The sequence below is a fragment of the Pseudonaja textilis genome, chromosome 7, assembly GCF_049901715.1.
Source record: "Pseudonaja textilis isolate UNSWEBS1 chromosome 7, rPseTex1.2, whole genome shotgun sequence".
Taxonomy (NCBI): domain Eukaryota; kingdom Metazoa; phylum Chordata; class Lepidosauria; order Squamata; family Elapidae; genus Pseudonaja; species Pseudonaja textilis.
In genome coordinates, this window is record NC_141996.1 from 2,193,254 (window position 1) to 2,217,984 (window position 24,731).

At 49.2% G+C, this 24,731-nt stretch overlaps 1 protein-coding gene across 1 annotated transcript; it reads right to left on the reverse strand.

Moving 5' to 3' along the window:
- On the reverse strand, nucleotides 1–23,887 carry PPME1 (protein phosphatase methylesterase 1). Its single transcript, XM_087937833.1, has 14 exons — nucleotides 23,641–23,887; nucleotides 18,977–19,071; nucleotides 17,498–17,589; nucleotides 14,972–15,029; nucleotides 11,079–11,130; nucleotides 9,349–9,503; nucleotides 8,238–8,328; nucleotides 7,246–7,311; nucleotides 6,276–6,408; nucleotides 4,971–5,100; nucleotides 3,253–3,297; nucleotides 2,789–2,853; nucleotides 658–725; nucleotides 1–80 (listed from the first exon to the last, which is right to left on the reverse strand). Exons 1-14 carry the CDS (start codon nucleotides 23,739–23,741, stop codon nucleotides 62–64), a joined length of 1,170 nt encoding a protein of 389 aa, XP_087793959.1. The 5' UTR covers nucleotides 23,742–23,887; the 3' UTR covers nucleotides 1–61.
- Between the last annotated feature and the right edge of the window lie 844 nt (nucleotides 23,888–24,731).

Genomic DNA, 24,731 nt, shown 5'->3' on the forward strand with positions numbered 1-24,731 from the left:
ATGCGTCCGATGTTGGTTTATTTACAAGAGGTGCAGGAGGGACCATCGGAGGGGTGTGGTACTAACAAGCAGGAAAAACACTGTGAAAGAAAAGAGAGAAAGAGGAGACGTGTTTAGCTGGGGAACCTCGATTTTAGCGTTGCCGTCTTGCGTGATGACGCCCGCCCCGCATGCCAGATAGTCCTCGACTTACGACAACGAAACGCCCAAGTTTCTGCCGTGGAGCGAGCTTTTTTTAAAGACCGTCTTTAAAAATGACAGTTGGCCTGTTTTACGACCGTTTTTGCCAGGCTTGTTGAGTGAATCGCTGCGGTTAAGCTACTTAAGACGGTCGTTAAGTCAATCTGGCTTCCCCCGATGTCAGAGGGTCGCAAAAAAAGGCATCACGTGACTCCGGGACGCTGCGACCATCACAAATAGGAACCGGTGGCCAACCGAATATAAATCATGTGACGATGGGAAATGCTGCCACGGCCGTTAAGTGTGAAAAAAGGGTGGTGAGTCAAGTTTTCTCGATGCCATAGTTTCAGTCACCGAACGTTTGTAACTCGAGGACTATCCGTACGGTTCTTCCCGCCAGCTTTGTCCCTCCGAGCTCCACCCCAGCCCCAATCTAGCAGCTCAACAACATCTGGTGACCACAACCGCCAGCCTTACCATTGAAATCCGCCGATGGGCTCCGTGAACCTGTGACGGATGAGGAACGTTGCCACGGCTTCCGCTACCTGAAAGAGAGAGACCGGAGGGGGGGAGGGTTGTTGTTTTTTTCCGCGGAGACGAAGGGGACTCTCCCCCTTTTCCCTGGGACGGGCCCTCCCCAACCCACTGGGAACCCCTGCGTTCTGCACCTTCCTTGCTCTCTCCCGCAAAGGAACCGTTCACGCTGACGGGTCAGGCCTTGCCCACTGGAGCCCGGAAGGTGGTTTCCAGAGAACATTAACCGAACTAACAACGGAGTTGGAAGGGACCTTGGAGGTCTTCTAGTCCAACCCCCCTGCTTAAGGAGGAGATGATCCTAGGCCAATCTGGACAAATGGCTTTCCAGTCTCTTCTTGAAAATCTCCAGTGATGAAGGACCCACCATGCTGTGAGGCAAGTTGTTCCATTGATCTGTCTGTCCATCAATCATCTATCAATCGTGCCTGTCTCTGTCTAATCAATCTATCTGTCAATCATCTATTTAGCTATCTATCTTCCCTCTCCCTCCTCCATCTTTGTCTCTATCTGTCTATCATCTTTCATCTATTTATCTATCATCTCTCTCTCCATCTATCTTTGTCTCTAACCTGTCTATCATCTCTTTCATCTATCTATCCATCCATCTTCTATTTATCTCTCCATCTTTTTGTCTCTATCTGACCTATCATCTCTTACATCTATCTATCTATCTATCTATCCATCCATCCATCCATCTGTCTCTATCTATCTATCTGTCTGTCTGTGTCTGTCTATCTATCTATCTATCTATCTATCTATCTATCTATCTATCTATCTATCATCTATCTATCTATCTATCTATCTATCATCATCTGTATCTATCTATCTATCTATCTATCCATCCATCCATCCATCTGTCTCTATCTATCTATCTGTCTGTCTGTCTGTCTATCTATCTATCTATCTATCTATCTATCTATCTATCTATCTATCTATCCATCTATCTATCTATCTATCTATCTATCTATCTATCATCATCTGTCATCTATCTATCTATCTATCTATCTATCTATCTATCTATCCATCCATCCATCCATCCATCCATCCATCCATCCATCCATCATCTGTCTCTATCTATCTATCTATCTATCTATCTATCTATCTATCTATCTATCTATCTATCTATCTATCTATCTATCCATCCATCCATCCATCCATCCATCCATCCATCCATCCATCATCTGTCTCTATCTATCTATCTATCTATCTATCTATCTATCTATCTATCTATCTATCTATCTATCTATCTATCTATCTATCTATCATTTCTCTCTCTCTCTCTCTCCATCTATCTTTTTCTCTTGTCTATATGACCTGCCTATCTTCTATCATATATATCTTATCTACGTATGTCACAGAATCTTAGCGCTGGGACCTTGGAGGTCATCTAGTCCAACCCCCTGACCAAGCAGGAGACCCTACACCATTTCTGACAAATGGCAGTTCAGTCTCTTCTTGAAAGCTTCCAGGGATGAAACTCCCACAACTTCTGAAGGCAACTTCTGTTCCATGGGTGGATTGTTCTCCCTGTCAGAAAGTTTCTCCTTATTTCCAGGTTGAATCTCTCCTTGGTCAGTTTCCATCCATGATTCCTTGTCTGGCTTTCGGGTGCTTTGGAAAATAACTTGACCCCTTCCTCCTCTCTGGGGCAGCCCCTCAAATATTGGAAGATGCTCTCCTGTCTCCCCTGGTCCTTCTCTTCCCTAGACTAGCCAGGCCCAGTTCCTACAACCATCCATCTTATGTTTGAGCCTCCAGTCCCCTAAAATCATCCTGGTTGCTCTTCTCTGCACTTTTTCCAGAGTCTCAACCTCCTTTTTATAGTCTGGTGACTAAAACCGGAGGCAGTATTGACTTTTCTCGAAGTCTCAATGTCTTTTTTTTTTAATCTCATGCCAACCAAAACCATGACCCTGCTGGTTAGGGAATTCTGGGGGCTGAAGGACACACCCCCTCAGGTGAGGGGTGTGGGGGGGGGCAACCAGCTTAGCCCCCCCCTTGAACGAGCCTGACCCGGCAACCTCGTTTCGAGTCCAGCACGGAGAAGGTCCAAACGACCACGCGCACTCACTTTCTCCGGAGCATCCTCGTGGACTGCGTGGCCGCACTGTGGGAGCACCTGGATCTGGAATTTCCCTGCGGGGGAAAAGGAGAAGAGAGCCGGGTGTTGGGTCAAGGGCTAAGGCCCCGGTCTAGGAGGTCGTGAGTTCGAGTCCCGCGGGGATCCCACCCAAGCCAGGGGAAGGAAATTTGGGCCTGTTTCAAGCCAAGAAACCCTACGACTTCGGAGAAACACGAGGGGCCTTGTTGGGGCAGCATAAAAAAATAAAATACGCCAATTAAATTTGGGGAAGTGGCTGCTGTTAAGGAGGGCACCTTTTTAATCGTTTGAGAATCCGGCGAATGCATCAGAATATAATGGCCTTGGTAGGTTCACTGAATGAATGGAAGGAAGGCAGCGGATGTCTGTAGTCAGTGGGGAAGAAGGCGGCCTTCCTAAAACCCGCCCTGGACCGGAAAGCTGAAGACTTTTACCTTGCATTTGGCCAATGGTGAGATCTTTATCCAGTCTATCGACGCCTAGAAATGGAGGGGGGAGGGAGTTGGGGGAGGGGAGGGAGAAAAGAGGAGAGGCCCCTAGATGTTAATCCAATGCTCTTGCCAACTTTCGAATTTATTCTTTGCATTTCTGAGTTATGTACCTAACAGTCTCTCTCTCTCCCACCTACTATCTCTTTTTCTATCTATCTATTCCTATCTTTCTTATCTACCATCTACCTACTCTTATCTCTATCTATCTATCCATCTATCTATCTATCTATCCCTATCTCTTCTTTTCCTCCTATCATCATCTATCTCTCTATCTATCTATCTATCTATCTATCTATCTATCTATCTATCCCTATCTCTTCTTTTCCTCCTCTTATCTATCATATCTATCTATCTATCTATCTATCTATCTATCTATCTATCTATCCATCCATCCATCCATCCCTATCTCTTCTTTTCCTCCTCTTATGTATCATCTTCTATCTTCTATCCCCTATCTCTATCTATCTATCTATCTATCTACCTCCCTCTATCACCTTTTTCTATCTATTCCTATCTCTATCTCCTATCTTTTTTTAGGTCTCTTCTTTTTCTCCTGTTATCTATCTATCTATCTATCTATCTATCTATCTATCTATCTATCCATCCATCCATCCATCCATCCATCCATCCATCCCTATCTCTTCTTTTTCTCATCTATCATCTTCTATCTCCCATCTCTGTCTGTCTGTCTGTCTGTCTGTCTGTCTGTCTATCTATCTATCTATCTATCTATCTATCTATCATCTATCTATCTATCTATCTATCTATCTATCTATCTATCTATCTATCCATCTACTTACCTACCCCATCACCTTTTTCTATCTATTCCTATCTCTATCTCCTATCTTTTTCTATCTATCTTTCTTCTTTTTCTCCTATCTATCTATCTATCTATCTATCTATCTATCTATCTATCTATCTATCTATCCATCCATCCATCCCTATCTCTTCTTTTTCTCATCTATCATCTTCTATCTCCCATCTCTGTCTGTCTGTCTATCTATCTATCTATCCATCTATCTATCTATCTATCTATCTATCTATCTATCTATCTATCTATCTATCTATCTATCTATCTACTTACCTACCTACCCATTCCTATCTCTATCTCTTTTTCTCCTATTTGTCTCTCTATCTATCCATTCTTATCATCCATCTTTCTCCACTCAATATCCATCAATCCTTCCTTCCCTCCCTTTCTTTTCCCAAATGGTTGCAACTTGGGAACTACCTGTGCATACTCCCATATCAACCCCTCTGCAAAACCCCTCGAAACGTTTGTGAGGCCCGGCTTGGCCTAGTGGTTAAAGGGCCAGGCTAGAGAGTGGGAGAGCGTGACTTCTTAGGGCCTCCTTAGGTACGAAAGCTGGCCGGGCGACTTTTTGGGGCCGGTCCTTCTCTCTCAGCCCAACCCACCTCCCAGGGTTGTTGTTGTGGGGAAAATAGCAGATGGGAAGGTGCGCCGGAGACGTTCGCCTCTTGGCATTCTTGGTCAAAGGGAGGAAAGCGGGAGACGAATAAATAGCTCAATCAATGAGCCTCAGGGAGGGAAGTCGGATAGCGGCTTTGGGCCTCTTCCAGCCCAGCTCGCAAAGGGAGCGGATGAATTCCTGGAAGGAGGAAGGGAAGAAATGGGGAGGGGGAAAGGCAGCCCCACTTACCTGCTAAAAGCAGCAGTTTGGGGACAGGGCAATTGAGGAAGAGGTTGGAGAGACCCCTGAACCAGCCATCCCAGTATCTCTCCGTTTTGGCCAGTTCAATCCGCCAGGTGTAGGCGGCTTCTTTCTTGGTCTGCGGAGAGAGCGGGGGAGGGGAAAGGAGGAAGAAGGAAAATATTCAACCAAGCGAGAGGCCGACAATCGGGGTGTCCACCCGTACAACATGCCTTTGCCTCTTGTAGGAGTTGCCATACAACGGGAGGGGGAAAGCGGAAGTGCGTTCCGACTCTTTCTCTTTAAAAGATTGTAACTAAACTACCGGAGCTTTTGACCTGGGAATAGATTTAATGGGAGAGCGTAATTGGAGAACGTGATTGATGACATCCAGCCCGTGAATGTCCTTAATTGGAGAATCTGATTTATGACACGCCTGGAAGCGGGGGGGGGAAACAGGGTCACACAGGGGACTGGAAATGATTTAAGCCAGAGTTGGCTTCATACAGGGCAGGGCTAGGATGTCGACTCAAATGAATCCCTGGCAGTTTTTTGAAGTTTGGCTCGAGGATCGTGATTTCATTAGGGCGACACCGGAGCATCTCAGCGCCAAAATTTTTTTTGCGCAGGCTTCAGATGCAAAGGACCAGAAAGGGCGAAAAAAAAAAAAAAATAGGGCCGGGAAAAAGTTTCTCACTGTTCTGACCGAGGCTTCCCAAAATCACGAAGCCGACTCCTCGTCCCGACAAAACCCCTTTTATTTAAGATATAATGTGAATTCCTCTCGTTCACATCCAGCAAAGTCAGGCAAACAGTCTTTCAATTACAACCACAGGCCTTATCAGGCTAGGAGAGTTGCCAGGACGGTAACTTCCAAACGCCACGCTGTAGCAGCAATTACTTGGCAAGAAGTTACGAACAAATCTTCACCCTAATGAATTGAACTAACTGTCTCCAGCAAAAAACCACTCCCCTTTCACTCCTCTTTTATTCCCTATGGGAGGGGCCATTCCCCATCCACCTGAGCCTTTACTCAGGAGTCGACCCTTATTCCTTAACTGTTCCCTTCTTCTGGCAGCTCTGTGCATGCACACACTGGGAACAGGCTCCAGCTGTTCTTCTGCCTCACTGATCTCTGATTCCGAAGGCAGCTGATAACTGTTGGATGGCCCTGGCCCCATCTCTGCCTCCGACGCAGAGCCCTCATCCGAGCCTTCCCCAGACTCCAGGACTGGCCCAGGTTCCCCCCGCAACCTTCTCACTGTCCGAGTCTGACGCCAGCTCCGCTAACCGCTGGCGGGCCACAACACTCACCTCCACGTCGTCATCTTTCTTCTTCTTGTTGAGAGACTCCCCGTTTTCGCCTTCCTCTTCCTCTTCTTCCTCCTCTTCTATAATCCCTTCCACGATGGCTTTGGGGGCGCCGGGGCTCGTGGCTTCTTCGCACCTGATTGCAAAGTTTGCACGGAAAATGAGATTAAAATGAAGGCCTTCCAGATTGACAAACTTGAGAAAAACCAGGAAAGTCCCGGAAAAGTCTTTACTGCGAGCGAAAGGAATGTGGACGCGATCTTGGAATTGCCTGTCAAAGCAACGTATGCCTAGCACGGTTAGGAGTGTTTTCGGTAATAGCCATGGCCCCTTCTCCGTGTTTCTGGAGTCCGTTATACATCCCATCACAATAAAGGAGGATATTTGCAGCTCAGACTTGAACTGTGGGACCCTTGGTGCTCTCTGAGCTGGGTCATTTTCTTACGGACGTTTCATGACCCAGCTAGGTAACATCATCAGTGTTAGAAGGGAAGGGGTTTGCAGAGAGGAGGAGGAGGAGGAAGAGGAAGAAGAGGAGGAGAAAGAGGAGGAGGAGGAAGGAGGAGAAGAGGAGGAGGAGGGGGGGAAGAGAAGGAAGAGGAAGAAGGAGGCGGCAGCTGTGGGTCCTTGGTGCTTGTTTTGCTTGCTGATGTCTCATGACCCAACTAGGTAACATTATCAGTGACAGAAGGGAAGGGGGGAAAAAGAAGACAAAGAGAAGCGGGAAGAGGAGCCCTGTTACCTAGCTGGGTAAGGAAACGTCTGCAAGCAAAGCGGGAGCTCCGAGGGACCACCGACCGCTCCACACACCCCCAGCATTTTCTAGCCAGCGGGCGGAAGTCCAGGCGCTTCGAAGTCTTTTTCAAGTTTGACAAGATGCTGCTCTGCAAGGAAGGGGTTTCGCAAAAGGGCCCAGGCGGAAGGATTTTCACGGAAGGAGGCAGGGAAGGAAGTTTTTAAAAAGCCGACGTACTCTTTGACTTGGCCGATCATGGACACTCTCGCCGATTCCAGATTTCTGATCTGCCCGCTCTTCACGCTGTAGGGAAACACAAACCAGAAAAAAAAACACAAGTCATCACCGACACGGAATTCACAAGAGCCGATTTCATTTTCCCGTTGTTGCTACTTTGTCGTGCCGTCGTTGGGTGTCAGTCTGTGCGATCCTCTTAACAGCAGACGGGCCGCTGTTTCGTCAGCTTCTTTGCCGAGGCGGCACTTGCTGTCTTTTGAACAGAATTAACCGAATCACAGGACAGGAAGGGACCTTGGAGATCATCTAGTCCAACCCCTTGCTCAAGCAAGAGACCCTAATACCATGTTGGACAAACGGCTGTCCTGTCTCTTCTTGAATTCAGTGAGGGGAGCACTCACGACTTCTGGAGCATTCACAACCGTGCCACTGGTTAATTGTAATTCGCTCTTAATTGTATTTTTGGTCTCCAGTTCATGGTTTGCGGTCACTATGAGCGGCTAGATCCAGAGACGGAGAACAAAGTTGGCTTATTGCAGTGGTGGCTAACCTTTGGGGGCTCCTGCGCCCAAAAAATGGTGCGCACGCTCACACTCCTGCACTCAGCGCCTCACAGCTGATTTTCAGCCTGTTTTGAGCCTTTTCGGCCTCCCAGAGGCTTGAGGAGGCCTCTGCAGGCTTCGCAGGCCAAAAAATGGGCCCATTTCATCACTTATTTCCGGAAATACCGGAAGTGACGAAATGGGCTTATTTTTTTGTCCTGCAAAAACTGCAGAGGCCTCCCTCAAGCCTCTGGAAGGCCGAAACGGCATCAAACAGGCCGAAAATCAGCTGTGAGGCCTGCGCATGTGCAGTGAGGTAAGTCTGCCTGCGACTCGCGTGCCGGGACAAACGGCTGTGCGTGCCATCTTTGGCACGCGTGCCAGAGGTTCGCCGTCACAAGGCTTACTGGGATGGGATGCCCAAACAGACCAACATGGTTCTAACGTTACCTCCATTCGATGGCGTTTTCCAGAGATTTGAACGTCTTCGGGCGACTCCGAAGGAAGTTCTGCATGCTGTTGAGGGCATCCATAGCCGTCCCTGTACCAATGACAGAGGGATAAACCTGGTGTTACCCTGTTTCTCTGAAAATACAACCTACCCCGAGAGTTAAGCCCTAGCTTGATTTTTTTAGACATGCACCCAAGATAAGCCTACTTCCCCAAAATAAGCCCTAATTAAGACTCCGCCCACTCCAGAGTGGATGGGTTAAAAATTAAGCTAGGGTAGGGATGCAGTGGGGGGTGGAGTTGTCCTACTACTTACCTTTGGACAGTTGTAGCCAGGCCTCGCACCCCCCGACACCTGCCTTGTCGGCCCATTTCTTTGGCAGCCAGCAAGGCTGGCCAGGATTTCCTGAAGGCCTCTGGAGCTGAGAACAAAGCTCTGGATCGATCCAGAGGTCTCTTATTTGCCGCAGAGGCCTTCAGGAAAGCCTTGCGGGTCACAGAAGTAGTTCCTGAAGGCCTCTGACAGCGAAAAGGAGGCCGGGGCCGATGCGCGTAAGTGAGGTTAGTCAGTGGAGGACATCCCCCCGAAAATAAGACCTGGTGCCTTTTTTTGGTCGCAAAAAGATATATGAGAAGGCTCAACTCATAAAATATTTCCATGGTCTTTGTAGAGTTGCCAACGGAAAGGGAGGGGGGAGCAGTGCGGCAGCTTGCAAACCGAAACTGCATTCCAGGCGACCGAAGTTTCTGCCGTGCGAAAATTCTAACTGGAGAGCCTGATGGAGGACTCTGGGCTAGGGAGGTGTCCCATTGGAGGATATGAATTACGATACGCTCACAGGGGTGGGAGGGAAAACCAGGGTCAAGGGTGACAGTGAACGATGCGTCTCAGAGTCGGCTACACCCAGGCAGAGCCAGACGTGTTAACTCCCAATAAATCCTTTGGAAGTTTGGCTCGAGACTCAGGATTTAATTGGGGTTCAGTGCCGGAATCCTGACCATAGGGTCTTATTTTCGGGGGAAACACGGTAAACAAACCGACATGTATCACGGATACCGCAAGGTTAGGAAAGGTCGATGCGGAGGAGAAAATTTTGGAGTGGGGGCTTACCTTCCACAACGTCGATCATACAGAGGCCCAACAAGCTCGGCACCAGGTTGGATGCCGCTGTGTGGACGGCAATGGCTCCTCCCATGCTGTGCCCGATTAGCATAATAGGAGGGCAAAGGTCACCATACATGGCTTCCACCACGTTGCCAACGTCTCTGAAAGCACAGGAGAACAGGAGGAGGTCAGCCGCTGTCCTGCTGGATGGGACCCCATAAGCCCATCTTGCTCGTTCGCCCCGCGGCAAACCAACCGGCCGAGGAACCCGACTGGTCTCCTAGCAGAGGAGTATCCAAACATGACCGTGGAACCCCCGTGTCGTGCCCCCGTCAGAGCCCTGAATCCGCGGGGAGATGAGCTGCGACAAGAGCCGACGGAGATTGGGGGAGGGGCTGCGGAGGAAAATGGGGAAGGGCGGGGCCAGTCCGGGCTGGGCTTTTCGGGATTAGAGACAGGGAGGAGGAAGAGGAGGAGAGAGAGAGAGAGCTCAGGCACAGAGCAAGGACCACCCCCTCCCGATCCAAGAGCACGGAGAGCAGAGAGAAGGCGAGAACGATGCAGACGGAGACGGCTACTCGGGAGGAGAGCGCCCCGCCCCTCTTCACAAGGCACACCTGGGGACTGAGATGTAAGGAGGTGCTGGTGGGAGGGGGCATTGGTTGGGAACAAGCCTTGAATCGTGTGCGCTTGCCGACACCCGGAGATTACGGTGCTGTCTTGTGGGGCTTGTTCGGTTTGTCTGCTTTGCTGAACTTCTTGCTCCTGATTATGGTTTGACTAAACTTGGCTTAGTGGACTGCTGGCTCTGGTTCCTGTTTGGCTGAACCTGGCTTATTGGACTGCTGGTCCTGATTAGTTTGGCTAACCTGGCTTATTGGACTGCTAGTCCTAGTTACCGTTAGGCTAACCTGGCTTATTGGAATGCTAGTCCTTGTTACTGTTAGGCTAACCTGGCTTATTGGACTGCTGGTCCTGGTTACTGTTTGATTAAACCTGGCTTACTGGACTGCTAGTCCTAGTTACTGTTAGGCTAACCTGGCTTATTGGACTGCTAGTCCTGGTTACCGTTTGGCTAAACCTGGCTTATTGGACTGCTGGTCCTGGTTACTATTTGGCTAACCTGGCTTACTGGACTGCTAGTCCTGGTTACTGTTAGGCTAACCTGGCTTATTGGACTGCTAGTCCTGGTTACTGTTTGGCTAAACCTGGCTTATTGGACTGGTTACTGTCCTGATTACTGTTTGGCTAACCTGGCTTATTGGACTGCTAGTCCTGGTTACTGTTTGGCTAACCTGACTTGTTAGACTACTGGCCCTGGCTACTGTTTGGCTAAACCTGGCTTATTGGACTGCTGGTCCTGGTTAGTTTGGCTAACCTGGCTTGTTGGACTGCTAGTCCTGGTTACTGTTAGGCTAACCTGGCTTATTGGGCTGCTGGTCCTTCTTACTGTTAGGCTAACCTGGCTTATTGGGCTGCTGGTCCTGGTTATTGTTGGGCTAAACCTGGCTTACTGAACTACTCGCAGTCAGAGGCTGCTGAAGGTGCACCTGAGGACTTTCCTCCAGGACTTGCAGTAAATATGGGGAGATTTGGGGGCAAAGTTGGAGCAATAAAAGGGAATTGAACCTGTTCTCTGGCTGTGTTGCTTTCGTGCCACGCCCCTTTGGGTCATCACACCCAGGTTCTTAACTTCAAAACACCCCCCACCCCACCCCAAATATGAGGCCACCTACTTGGACATTGTCTCCGCAGAGAGATCTTCCGGATTCCGGACTTTTGTCTCACCTGCAACAAAACCGGGTCGAATTAAAAAAGCATTCACCTGAATTAAGAACGCTTCTCCTCTATGAAGTTATCGATCAACCAATTCTTTTTTTTTTTTTTAAACATTTTATTGGACAAAACAGTTAAAAACATTGAACATAGTGAAGCCGGTTTGACGTAACTTTTGGTCAGTCTCGCGCAGATATATATTTTCCCATATACAATTATTCAAATATATACATCTGTACATTGGTTTGCTCATGTATTTTCCAACCTCACTGGTCCTCTTTTCATCTCATCCGTTCATTTACCCTCTAAGGAATTCCTTCCCCAACCTAAGACCTTCCTTTCTGCTCCCACCATTGGTAGAATCTATCCCAAATTGCACAACATTCCGACTCGTCTTTATTTTACATCTCTAAAGTTAGCTTGTCCATTTCAGCACATATCAAGATTGACCGATGGGCAGAGGGCCACGGAGAATGGCCTAGGGAGAGCCAGCAGAGGAGGAAAGCTGGGTGCAAATGGGCTGAGGCTGGGGGAGAAGGAAGCGTGGCCAAGAATATGTGACCAAACATCCTAAACCTGTGGGAGAAAACTTTGCAGTTGTCCATGGTTACCAGGGGTGAAGCCGGGAAGAACTTATTCCCCAAGGACATCTGTCCAAGTTAGAGATGGGGAAGTATGGCCCTTTTTAGGACTCCTGGACTTCAACTCCCAGAATTCCTGAGCCTGCTGGCTGAGGGATTCTGGGAGTTGAAGTCCACAGGTCCTAAAAGGGCCATAATTCCCCATGGCTGGCTGAGGGATTCTGGGAGCTGAAGTACATGAGTCCTAAAAGGGCCATAATTCCCCATGGCTGGCTCAGGGATTCTGGGAGTTGAAGTCCACAGGTCCTAAAAGGGCCATAATTCCCCATGTTGGCTGAGGGATTCTGGAAGTCGAAGTCCACAGGTCCTAGAAGGGCCATAATTCCCCATGGCTGGCTCAGGGATTCTGGGAGCTGAAGTACATGAGTCCCAAAAGGGCCATAATTCGCCATGTTGGCTGAGGGATTCTGGGAGTCCACAGGTCCTAAAAGGGCCATAATTCCCCATGCTGGCTGAGGGATTCTGGGAGTCGAAGTCCACAGGTCCTAAAAGGGCCATAATTCCCCATGCTGGCTGAGGGATTCTGGGAGTTGAAGTACATGAGTCCTAAAAGGGCCATAATTCCCCATGTTGGCTGAGGGATTCTGGGAGTCGAAGTCCACAGGTCCTAAAAGGGCCATAATTCCCCATGGCTGGCTCAGGGATTCTGGGAGTTGAAGTACATGAGTCCTAAAAGGGCCATAATTCCCCATGTTGGCTGAGGGATTCTGGGAGTCGAAGTCCACAGGTCTTAAAGGGCCATAATTCCCCATGGCTGGCTCAGGGATTCTGGGAGTTGAAGTACATGAGTCCTAAAAGGGCCATAATTCCCCATGTTGGCTGAGGGATTCTGGGAGTCGAAGTCCACAGGTCCTAAAAGGGCCATAATTCCCCATGGCTGGCTCAGGGATTCTGGGAGTTGAAGTACATGAGTCCTAAAAGGGCCATAATTCCCCATGCTGGCTGAGGGATTCTGGGAGTCGAAGTCCACAGGTCCTAAAAGGGCCATAATTCCCCATGGCTGGCTCAGGGATTCTGGGAGTTGAAGTACATGAGTCCTAAAAGGGCCATAATTCCCCATGTTGGCTGAGGGATTCTGGGAGTCGAAGTCCACAGGTCCTAAAAGGGCCATAATTCCCCATGGCTGGCTCAGGGATTCTGGGAGTTGAAGTACATGAGTCCTAAAAGGGCCATAATTCCCCATGTTGGCTGAGGGATTCTGGGAGTTGAAGTCCACAGGTCCTAAAAGGGCCATAATTCCCCATGGCTGGCTGAGGGATTCTGGGAGTCGAGGTCCACAGGTCCTAAAAGGGCCATAGTTTGCCACCCCTGATTCAACTGATGCACCCCTACAACCGACCTTCAATGTTACCCCTATTGTTGCTTTTGACAGTTTTAGCATCACCTTGTCTAATGAATTGTGCGCGTAAATGTTACGCGACGAATGGCCAAACTGAGGCATTTCCAACCCAAATTGCTGAGTTGCTTTAAATGGAGGCCGAATGAAGTGAACTCGCCGGTCCAAATTCCCTTTTTTAAAAATATCTGCTGTTTGTCCTCAACTTACAACCATTCATTTAGTCAACATTCGAAACTCCCACAGCTACTGGAAAAAAAAATATATAACTTACGACTGTTTTCACACTTACAACCATTGTAGCATCACCACGATCAAAATTCAGACGCTTGGCAACTGACTCAACATTTATGACGGGTTCAATTTCCCGAGGGTTGCGACGTGCAAAGTCAAGGGGGAAGCCCGATTCATTTAACAACTGTGTGACTCACTTAATAACTGCGGTGATTCACGAGGCTCAATGAATGCCTGGCTTACCACCAGAAATTTGAGGCTCAGAAATTTGGCCGTAAGTCGAGGACTACGTGAGTTGCATTGGTATTCGTGCTGCGTATTACAATATTATATTCATATTGATGTTTCTCAAATAATTAATACATTCTCGGGATAGAAATCTACCTGGATAGGCACACGAACACATCAGGATGGGCTCAACAAGACTCAGCCAGCTTCTATTCAGGTAGTCCTCGACTTATGACCACAATCAAGCCCAACATTTCTGTTGCTAAGTGAGATGCAAGGCGATGACCCAGGGTATGACACAAAAATAACCAAGTCACAAAAATAGAAGAAAGTCCCCTTAATGCCTCCAACTTGGCCCCAATGTCCAATTATCCTCTTAAAGAAAAGAGTTTACTGAGGGAGTAAATGCACTCCACACCCAAAGTAAAGTTAATACAAAATAAAAAAAACCAACACAAACCACACTGAAGGAATTAGTAGGCAGGCATGATAAGGATGATTAATTGCAGACGTCTACCAGATAACGCAACAAACCACAGTTGGGAGGAAGCCAGAACACAGATAAGTTGTGACAAGAATAATTTCATGCTTTGCTTCCAGCAACTTTGCCAGGCGCAGTTTGTCCTTTTAAACCAGGGTTTCCCAAACTTGGCAACTTTAAGACTTGTGGACTTCAACTCCCAGAATTCCTCAGCCAAGCTGGCTGAAGAATTCTGGGAGTTGAAGTCCACAAGTCTTAAAGTTGCCAAGGTTGGACACCCCTGGTTTAAACATTTCTCCCAGCTGCAGCCCATGAAGGGGATCAAGGCCCTTTCCTCCCTCATAGACCATGCCGTTCACGTTGCTCCCTTCTCCGTTCCTCCCTGCGTGCCCTAGGATGAAGAGGGGATGGATGGGCCTGGGTCTTCCTCTGAATACCCAGCTGGCATGTGCCCCTCCCCAGTTTCCTCCACAAGCCACACTCCCACTCCATGTCAGCTGTTCCATCTCTCCCTCGGAGTCAGACTCCAACAGGGGCATGACACGTGTTAAATGAATTTCGCTCCATTTTACAACCTTTCCTGACAGAGTCGTTAAGCGAATCCCTGCAGTTAAGTTAGTTCCCACAGTCGTTAAGCAAATCCCCACTGACTTTGCGTGTCAGGAGGTCACAAAAGGGGAGCACGAGACACTGCAACCGTCATCAATACGAGTTGGTTACCCAAGCATCTGACTCTTGATTGCGTGGCCATGGAGGGGCCGCCACTGTTGTAAGTGTGAAAAATGGTCCTAAGTCCCTTTTTTTCAGTCCCGTAAACACACTGTTGTAAGTCGAGGACTACCTGAATTCCTGCCAAGAAAACTTCCCCGGTTGCCTTTGAAATCCCACAGAACCAGGCTCGACTCTGAAGAGAACGGGCTTGGAAGGGCTTACCGTGTCCTCTTAGATCCAAAGCTACGATCCTGCACTGGATACGGTTGACGATGGTGGCCTGAAGAAAAGAGATAAAATGACTCAAATCAGATTTAACGGATTTAACAGATAATCAGAGTTGGAAGGCACCTTGTAGGTCATCTAGTCCAACCCCCTACCCAAGCAGGTGACCCTACACCATTTCTGACAATTGGCAGTCCAATCTCTTCTTGAAAGTCTCAAGCGATGGCGCTCCCACAACTTCTGAAGGCAACTTCTGTTCCATGGGTTGATGGTTCTGTCGGAAAATTCCTCCTTATTTCCAGGTTGAATCTCTCCTGGTTCAGTTTCCATCCATTATTCCTTGTCTGGCCTTCAGGGGCTTTTGAAAATAGCTTGACCCCCTTCCTTCCTCTGTGGCAGCCCCTCCCTCAAATATTGGAAGACTGCTATCGTGTCTCCCCTGGTCCTTCTCTTCACTAGACTAGCCAGGCCCAGTTCCTGCAACCGTTCGTTGTTTTAGCCTCCAGTCCCCTAATTATCCTGGTTGCTCTATATTTATAAAAATGAAATACCCCTCATGCATCATCACAAAATCTCCAGAACCGTAAAGCCTACAATCTTGAAATTTGGCACGTATGTCCCCCTTGGCTTCTAGGTTCTCACTAAGAAAGGATTTTTCAAAAGGACCATCAGAGCATTTAGAGTATTTCCTATATTATTATTATTATTAACAAGCTCTGATGCTCGGGAGTTCTACTCCCCCTCCCCGCCTGCAAAAAAAACCTCTTCCAAAGGCAAAACACAAGCCCTAATTAAGCCCCAAATAAGCCCTAATTAATATCCCGCCTACTCCAGAGAGCACAGGTGAACATTAAGCTAGGGTGGAGGAGGATGGAGCTGCCCTACTACTGCCCTTTGGGCAGTTGTAGCCAGGCCTTGCACACATTCCAACACCTGCCTGGCCGGCCTATTTCTTCTGCAGCCGGCAAGGCTGGCCAGGTTTTCCTGAAGGCCTCTGGAGCTGAGAAGAAAGCTCTGGATCGATCCAAAGCTCTGTTATTGGCTGCAGAGGCCTTCAGGATAGCCTTGCCGGACGTAGAAGAAGTTCCTAAAGGCCCCTGACAGCGAAAAGGAGGACAGGGGTGATGCGCGCAAGTGAGGTTAGTCAATGGAGGACATTCCCCGAAAATAAGACCTGGTGCCTCTTTTTAGTGGCAAATATATATATAGATATATATAAATATAGATAGATAGATAGATAGATAGAGATAGATAGATAGATAGATAGATAGATAGATAGATAGATAGACAGATAGACAGATAGAGATAGATAGATAGATAGATAGATAGATAGATAGATAGATAGATAGAGATAGATAGATAGATAGATAGATAGATAGAGGGGAGGGGACAATTAAAAATAAATAATACTCCTTTGCCCTTTTAGTTGCCAGCAGAAAGGGAGTGGGGGCGGGGGGAAGCAGTGCATTCTGTAAATGCCTCAGATAATCAGCTTGGCAGCCGAAGCTATTGGTGCGCAAGATTATTACTGGAGAGCATGATTGATGACTCTTGGCTATGGATATGTCCCATTGGAGAATATACATCCAGGGGTTTGGGGGGGAAGACCAGGGTCAAGGGGGAAATGAATGATGTATTTTAGTGTCGGCTGCACCCAGCTAACGCCGACATGGCTACTCCTAATCTTTTTTTTTACTCTTGAGAGATACGGCTAGAGACTTAGGATTTGAATGGGGATGGATTTGTTGGAGCCCTGACAACAGAGCCTTATTTTCGGGGAAACATGGTATATCCCTGCTTTTTATATTTATATTTCATATTTATACTTTATATTTATAACACTTAGCAGTGTTATTTTGGGCCCTGCCACAATGAAGCGGCATTTCTGCTTGAGAGGCCATTTTAAAAATAGGTTTTTGCTGGGAGACCAGGTGACCAAAACATGAAAAAAAAACCACAAAACCCCTCACAAAAAAGCTTTTCCTGCCCCAAAAAACTGGGCAGGGATTGCAAACCGATGGAAGCTCCCCTGGCCAATGAGATGCCAGAGTACAGATAACCCTCCACTTACGACAGTCCGTTTAGGGACTGTTCGAACTTACAGCGTCCCTGAAAAAAAAAACTGACTTAAAAGGACCGTTTTTCGCACTTATGACCTTCGCAGCATCCCCCGTCATCCAAATTCGGGACGCTTGGCAAGGCGGGGGGGGCGGTGTTTCATATTTACAACGGTCCCAGGGCTCACGCGATCCCCTTCGGAGCGACCTTCGGAAGCCGGATTCGCTTAACGGCCGCGTTATCGACTTAATGACGATTAAACGACTTGCTTCGTCCCCGTGGCAGGGAAAGGTCGCGGAATGGGGGCAGAGCTCAACTGAAACAAACGTCTCGCTTAGCGACGAAAGAAACGTTGAGGGCCGTACGTCGAGGGACTGCCCTGTAGATAAGCGACATGCCCAGAGTCGCTCTGCGGGGTTTTAAAAATCTAAAACCCAGAAAGAAACCAACAAGGAAGGGACTTACGGTGAAGACGGCCCAGGAGAGCGCAGAATGACCTCCACCGTGAAGTAGGAGCAACACCGGACCTTCGGACCCGCTCTTGTAAACTCGAAAAGTGTATGAACAGTTAAGGAAAGGACAACCTCCTGGGAAAGACTCCAGATTAAAGGGGGGAAAAGAGGAGGAGGTAGAACATCTTCAGAGTTATGCAGCGTAAATTCAGCGCCAGAAAACTAAACACAGACGGCTGAGGCTTCATTTAACTTCTTTACAAACACGTAAAGCCAATTTTACAATACCAGTTGTAGATTTCTCCAGAAGCAGACATGTTACAGGTTCAGAGGAGAACAGCAGCAACGCAGGAGCTCGGAAACAGGCCTCAGTTTCACTTTAGTTCAGCAGGCAAGCAAGACACACAGCAGAGAAGCCGTTTCATTTTCAATAGACAGACTCGGAGCTTAACATAGCTTCAGAGCTTAATATAGAGCCAGGCCTAGGCTACTTCTCATTTCACTTTCCAAACAGTCCTCATTGGCTGACTTAGTTGCTACGCCTATTCATTGGGCCGACCTTGTTACCGAGCACTTATTCCAGTTCATGAATATACTCTGACAGAACACTACTATAGAGAATCATAAAATCCCCGGGGCTGCGAGGGACCTTGGAGAGACAGAATCAAGACCACGTGAAGTGTTAGTACCACTTTATAAGGCCTTGGTAAGGCCGCGCCTGGAATACGGCATCCAGGTTTGGTCACCTTGCTGTAATAAAAAGATGTTGGGACTCTGGAAAGAGTTCAGAAAAGAGCAATACATCAGATTGACAGCGTGGGAAGGGACCTTGTAGGTCATCTAGTCCAACCCCCTGCCCAAGCAGGAGACCCTACACCATTTCTAACAGAGGGCAGTCCAGTCTCTTCTTGAAAGCCTCCAGGGATGAAGCTCCCACAACTTCCGAAGGCAACTTCTCTTCCATGGGTGGATTGTTCTCCCTGTCAGAAAATTTCTCCTTATTTCCAGGTTGAAAAATCTCTCCTGGTTCACTTTCCATCCATTATTCCTTGTCTGGCCTTTGGGTGCCTTGGAAAATAGTTTGACCCCTTCCTCCTCTCTGGGGCAGCCCCTCAACTATGGGAAGATGTTCTCCTGTCTCCCCTGGTCCTTCTCTTCCCTAGACTAGCCACGATGGTTAGTGGGCTGGAAATAGACCCAGGGAGCTTAACTGGAACTACGAAGAATTGCTAAGTGACCGGTCCTAATGAGAGGACAACCCGTATTAATTAACAGAGGTGACTTAGAAGACCTATAGCTTTCTTCTTTTGGGGTTTAAAAAAGGAAGTGATGGCTGGCCCACAGTTGTTTTTGCATTTTTAATTCGAAAGTCATCTAGCAATAAGATGGGCGTGCTAAATGGAGCTGGGAGAACCCTTGGCTTCAATTATTAACCGCACCGTCAAGATTAGGCAATTGGAATAAATACACCAGAGACCAAAAGAGAAGGATATATCCTTGCCAGAGTCAGTGTCAACCACGACATCTTCCATAGATTCAAAATATTGGTTCCAGGAAACCGGACTATAATCTCGCTTCCTTCCAGGCCTGAAAAAAGAAAAGGAGGTGTTTAATTTTATTTTTTTTTGCTTACAAATCTTCCTCTGATTCCACCCACCATCAAAGGATGAGGGAGGTATTAGATTTAGAGGGAGGAGGATGGATGGATGGATGAATGAATGAATGAATGAATGAATGAATGAATCTAAAGCAGACCTGGGCGTTTTTTATGGCCTGCAGGCTAAATTTGAGCTTTTGGCTGGCTCTGTTCAGGTCCCCTGGGATTGTTTTTGGTTTGGAAGGCAATAATTAATTTTTGCTTACCCAATTTCACACACCCCTGTTGTTTCGGCCCTCCACAGCAGTTCAAATTTCTCATGCGACCCATTGGGAAAATTAATGGAGGGACTGTGGGGGTCCTTGGATGCTCCCTGAGCTGGGTGGTTTTTGTGCAGACATTTCATGACCCGACTAGGCAACATCATCAGTGCAAGAAGGGAGGGGGAGGAGGACTGTGGGGGTCTTTGATGCTTCTCTGAGCTGGGTGGTTTTCTAGACATTTCATGATCCCGCTAAGTAACATCATCAGTGCTCAAAGGGAGTGGGGTTTGGGGGAGGAGGAGGAAAAGAGGAGGAGAGGGAGGAGAGGAGAAGAGGGAGGAAGAGGAGGAGGAGAGGAGGAGGAAGAGAAGAGGAGGAGAGAAAGAGAAGAGGAGGAGGAGGAGGAAGAGGAGAGAGAGGGAGGAGGAGGAGAGGAGGAAGACAAGAGGGAGGAGGAGAAGAGGGAGGAAGAGGAGGAGGGGAGGAGAAGAGGGAGGAAGAGGAGGAGGAGAGGAGAAGAGGGAGGAAGAGGAGGAGGAGAGGAGGGAGGAAGAGAAGAGGGAGGAGAGAAAGAGAAGAGGGAGGAGGAAGAGGAGGAGAGGAGGAGGAGGAGAGGAGGAAGACAAGAGGGAGGGGGAGAAGAGGGAGGAAGAGGAGGAAAAGAGGAGGAGGAAGAGAAGAGGAGGAGAGAAAAGAGAAGAGGGAGGAGGAGGAGAGGAGGAGGGAGAGGAGGAAAAGAGGGGGAGGAGGAAGAGAAGAGGGAGGAGGAGGAAGAGGGAGGAGTGGAGAGTGGGAGGAGGAGGAGGAGGAGGAAGAGAAGAGGGAGGAGAGAAAAGAGAAGAGGGAGGAGGAGGAAGAGGAGAAGAGGAATAGGAGAGGAGGAAGAGAAGAGGGAGGAGGAGGAGGAGAAGAGGGAGGAGGAGGAGGAGAGGAGAAGGAGGAAGGGGAGGAGAAGAGGAGGAGGGAAGAGAAGAGGGAGGAGAGAAAGAGAAGAGGGAGGAGGAGGAAGAGGAGAAGAGGGAGGAGGAGGAGAAGAGGAAGAAAAGAGGAAGAAAAGAGGAAAAGAGAAGAGGGAGGAGGAGGAGGAGAAGAGGAGAAGAGGAGGAATAGAAGAGGAAGAAGAGAAAAGAGAAGAGGGAAGAGGAGGAAGAGGAGAAGAGGGAGGAGGAAGAGAAGAGGGAGGAGGAGGAGGAGGAGGAGGAGGAGGAGGAGGAGGAGAACTGGTGTTCTCTGACCTTGTGTTCTTGTTTTCTTCTACCTCCTCTGGCTGAGTCATGAAACATGCAAGAAAACCACCCGGCTCAGAGAGCCCCAAGGACCCCACAGCCCTTCTCCGCCTCCTCTTCCTCCCTGCAATCCCTCCTCCCTTCTAGCACTGATGATATTACCCAGCTGGGTCATGAAACGTCTGCAAGGAAACCACCCTGCTTCCAGAACGCCAAGGTCTCCTCCACCTTTTAGCTACCAGCTCCCAACATTTTCTCTCTCTTCAGATATCTCAACCTCAGGATCATCCAGGCCAAATTGGAAAGATTGGGACCAAGTTTAGAAAGCAGAGGCCGGAAACATTTGGCAAGGAAAAAAACCCAGCACCATGTCTTTTGTTTCAGAGCCCAACATTCATCTACCCATTCAAAAAAAACCCGCCTAAAACCCTGTCACAAAATGAATCTTGTAAAGAAGCAGGAAATTATCTGTGTTGTCCAAAAGAATCTGAATAATCTAAATAATAATAAATAATAATCTAAATAATCCACTTTGTCCAAAAGAAACTAAAGTCCCAGAAAGTCAATTCTGGTTGCAACGTCCCTCTGGCAGAAATGTCGCCATCTCTGCCAGTTGTGACACACATCTGGGCATGCTGTGCAGGTGTGCAAGTGACACACATCTGGGCATGATGCGCAAATGTCTTAATAGCAGAACTTTTCAGGGTTCGGGCTTGTAGTCATTGGTTGTTGCTGCACAGATAGTCCTTAACTTACCACAATTCGGCCTAAAATATATATTGCTAAACCAGTCAGTCGTTGAGTTATGCCCCCTTTTTAACCCCCCCGCTTTTCATACCAGTCATTAAGCGAATCACTGCAATTCTTAAGTTAGTAACACGGCTGTTAAATGAACCTGGCTTCCCCCCGTTGTTCGTCAGACGGTCGCGAAAGGGGATCGCGTGACTCTGCGACCGTCGTAAATATGACGCCAAGCGCCTGAATTTTGATCGCGTAGCCAGGCTGCAACGGTCGCAAGTGCGAAAAAGAGTCGTAAGTGTGAAAAACGACCGTTAGTCCCCTTTTTTTCTGCCCCCACAAGGCCACTGCAACTCAAAGTAGCTGTTAAGTTGAGGACTAGCTGCACTGAAAGGCTTAGGATAGGGTTTGTCAACCTGCTTGGACTTCAACTCCCAGAATTCCCCTGGCTGGAGGAGTCTGGGTGTTGTAGTCCACAACTCTTAAAAGTTGCCAAACATGATAGAACGCTTTGCCCCCAGCCCCTTGCCCCCACCCCTCTGCAGTCTGAACCCCCCCCAAATTGCATTATCCACCCCCCCACCCTTCCCCAGTGCCCATCCTCCACGCCTCCTTCTCTCCCTCTCTCCCTCCCTCCCTCCTTGCAGGCTGGAGGGGCTGGGAGTCCATGGGTGGGGGCTGCGTCCCTGTGCTGGCCCTCCCTCTTTTCCCCTTACCCTGAGCCGCCCCCCTTTCCCTTGTCAAAGGGAGCACGGGGGGGGTCTTAGAGCACTCCCTCCTCTCTCCCGTGGTTGGCTGGGGAGGATGGGAGAGGGATGCCAGCTGAGGAGGAGGAGGATGGGAGTGGGGGTGGGAAAGCAAAGTGGGGGGAGGGAGTGTCTTTCAATGGGGGGGGCGCAGTTAGAAGGAATCGGGCACCCAAGAGGGCAAAAATGGGTTGTGGTTCAGATGTGGTGGTGGGGAGACCCTCCCCATTATCCAGCTGACGGGGACATTTCAATTGGGGAAGACCCATTATCCAGCTGGGGAGAGACCCCATTATCCAGCATTGTCACGGGGGGATCCCATCGTCCAACTGGGGAGACCCTCCCCATTATCCAGCTGGGAGAGACCTCATTATCCAACGAGGGGAGATCCTCCCCATTATCCAACTGGGGGGACCCCATTGTCCAACTGGGAGGAGACCCTCCCCATTATCCAGCTGGGAGAGACCTCATTATCCAACTGGGGGGCATTGTCCAACTGGGGGAGACCCTCCCCATTATCCAACTGGGGAAGACCCCATTATCCAGCTGGAGGGGACCCCATTATCCAACTGGGGGCAGACCCTCCCTGTTATCCAGCTGGGAGAGACCCCATTATCCAACTGGGGGGCATTGTCCAACTGGGGGGAGACCCTCCCATTATCCAGCTGGGAAGAGAGCCCTCTATTATTGACCAACTGGGGGAGACCCTCCCCATTATCCAGCTGGCAGGGACCTCATTATCCAATTGGGGGAAGACCCCATTATCCAGCTGGGAGAGACCCCATTGTCCAACTGGGGGGAGACCCTCCCCATTATCCAACTGGAAGAGACCTCATTGTCCAACGGGGGGAGACCCTCCCCATTATCCAACTGGGGAAAGACCCCATTGTCCAACTGGGGGGCAGACCCTCCCTGTTATCCAGCTGGGAGAGACCCCATTATCCAACTGGGGGAGACCTGGAGACCCTCCCATTATCCAGTTGGGAGAGACCCCATTATCCAACTGGGGGGCCCCATTGTCCAACTGGGGGCAGACCCTCCCCATTATCCAGCTGGGAGAGACCCTCATTATCCACCTCACGGGGAGGAAACCCTCCCCATTATCCAACTGGGGAAGACCCCATTATCCAGCTGGGGGGGACCCCACTGTCCAACTGGGAGGAAGACCCTCCCCATTATCCAGCTGGGAGAGACCTCATTATCCACCTGGGGAGGAAACCCTCCCTATTATCCAACTGGGAGGAAGACCCTCCCCATTATCGGGGGGGGGGAGACCCTCCATAGATTAATCTCTAATTAATGGGCGGCTGATCAAGGAATGAATCAAACTCAGTGTGATTTTTCGCAAGGTAAGTAGCAGACAACGCCCAAGCCGGGCTGGCTGGGGAGGATGATGGGTGTTGTAGTCCCGCATCCTCGGCGGGGCACTGGGTTCATTCGCCTCCCCGTTCCCTCCCCCGCAAAGCCTCCTCTACAACACCCCCCCCGCGCCCGTGTCCCCCTCCGAGCGCCGATGACGTCACCGCCGGTCTCCCCTTCCCGTCGTGACGTCACCGCCCGTGACGTCACCGCGGCCGGTCTCTTACCCCATGCGCATCTTGGGAGGGGCCTGGCCGCTGCCTCCGGCGGGGCCCGGCGGGCGAGGGGGCAGGCGGCCGAGCTGCAGCTGCTTCTCCAGGGCGGACATGGCGAGGTCGAAGCGGGCAGGCGGGCCGGCGAGCAGCGCAGCGGCCGAGGGGCGTGGAGGATGCGGCCCCCGCCTTCCCAGAAAGGAGCCGCCGCTCGCCGGAAGCCCCTCCGCGCTCGCCGGAAGGGAGGAGCTCCCGTCCCCCGAGGCATGATGGGAAAGGCAGTTCGGCGGGACGCCGGCGGGGCACACTACGTGACGGAAGTCGCCGAAAGGCTCCCTGGGAAACAGAGTATTGAAACGCACTACTAAATTCAAAGGGAAGGCTGCTCGGCCAAGAGAGGCGAGGAGGAGCCATAGAGATAATAATAATTAGAGTGATGTATCCTCCTTTTCATTTTTAATGTCAGTGCTTATATAACAGGCAGTCCTCCAGTTGCACCCTTAATTGAACCCCCAAATGTTCTTTGCTAAGAGAGAGGTTGGCAAGTCAATGTTGCCCTATTTTACGACTTTTCTTGCCACAATTGTTAAGCGAATCACTGCAGTTGTTAAGCAAGTCACACGGTCGTTAAGTGAATCTGTCTTCCCCTTTGACATTGCTTACAAGGTCGCAAAGGGGCTTCACGTGATCTTGGGACACTACAACCATCATAAATAGGAGTCAGCTGAATTTTGATCATGTGGCCTTGGGGATGCCGCAAAGGTGGTAACTGTTAAAAATGATCGGGTTGCTTTTTTCAGCTTTGAACCGTCACTAAGGGAACTGTTGTAAGTCGAGGACGATCTGTAATTAGGGAGAAGCTTGCTAGCCAAATCGTTTGCATGCAAGGAAGGCAACGCTGAAGGAGGAAGAAAGTGGGGCGGGGGGAGTAAAGTCCAATCCTTGTGGAAACTAGCAGTGCCACAAGAAGCAGCTTTGCATGTCAACCATATGACTACAACTCCCATGCTTTTCAGGGTCAGAGAGTGCTATAGCCGAATAGAATAGAATAGAATAGAATAGAATAGAATAGAATAGAATAGAATGGAAGGGAAGGGAAGGGAAGG

What these genes read in the sequence shown, in the direction of transcription:
- PPME1 (XM_087937833.1), bottom strand. Translation starts at nt 23,741, where the DNA reads ATGTCCGCCCTGGAGAAGCAGCTGCAGCTCGGCCGCCTGCCCCCTCGC. An exon ending in TTTGGATCTAAGAGGACACG is followed by an intron (nt 11,131 to 14,971) that starts GTAAGCCCTTCC and finishes GTTTTGTTGCAG; the next exon opens with GTGAGACAAAAGTCCGGAAT. An exon ending in TATGATCGACGTTGTGGAAG is followed by an intron (nt 8,329 to 9,348) that starts GTAAGCCCCCAC and finishes TCATTGGTACAG; the next exon opens with GGACGGCTATGGATGCCCTC.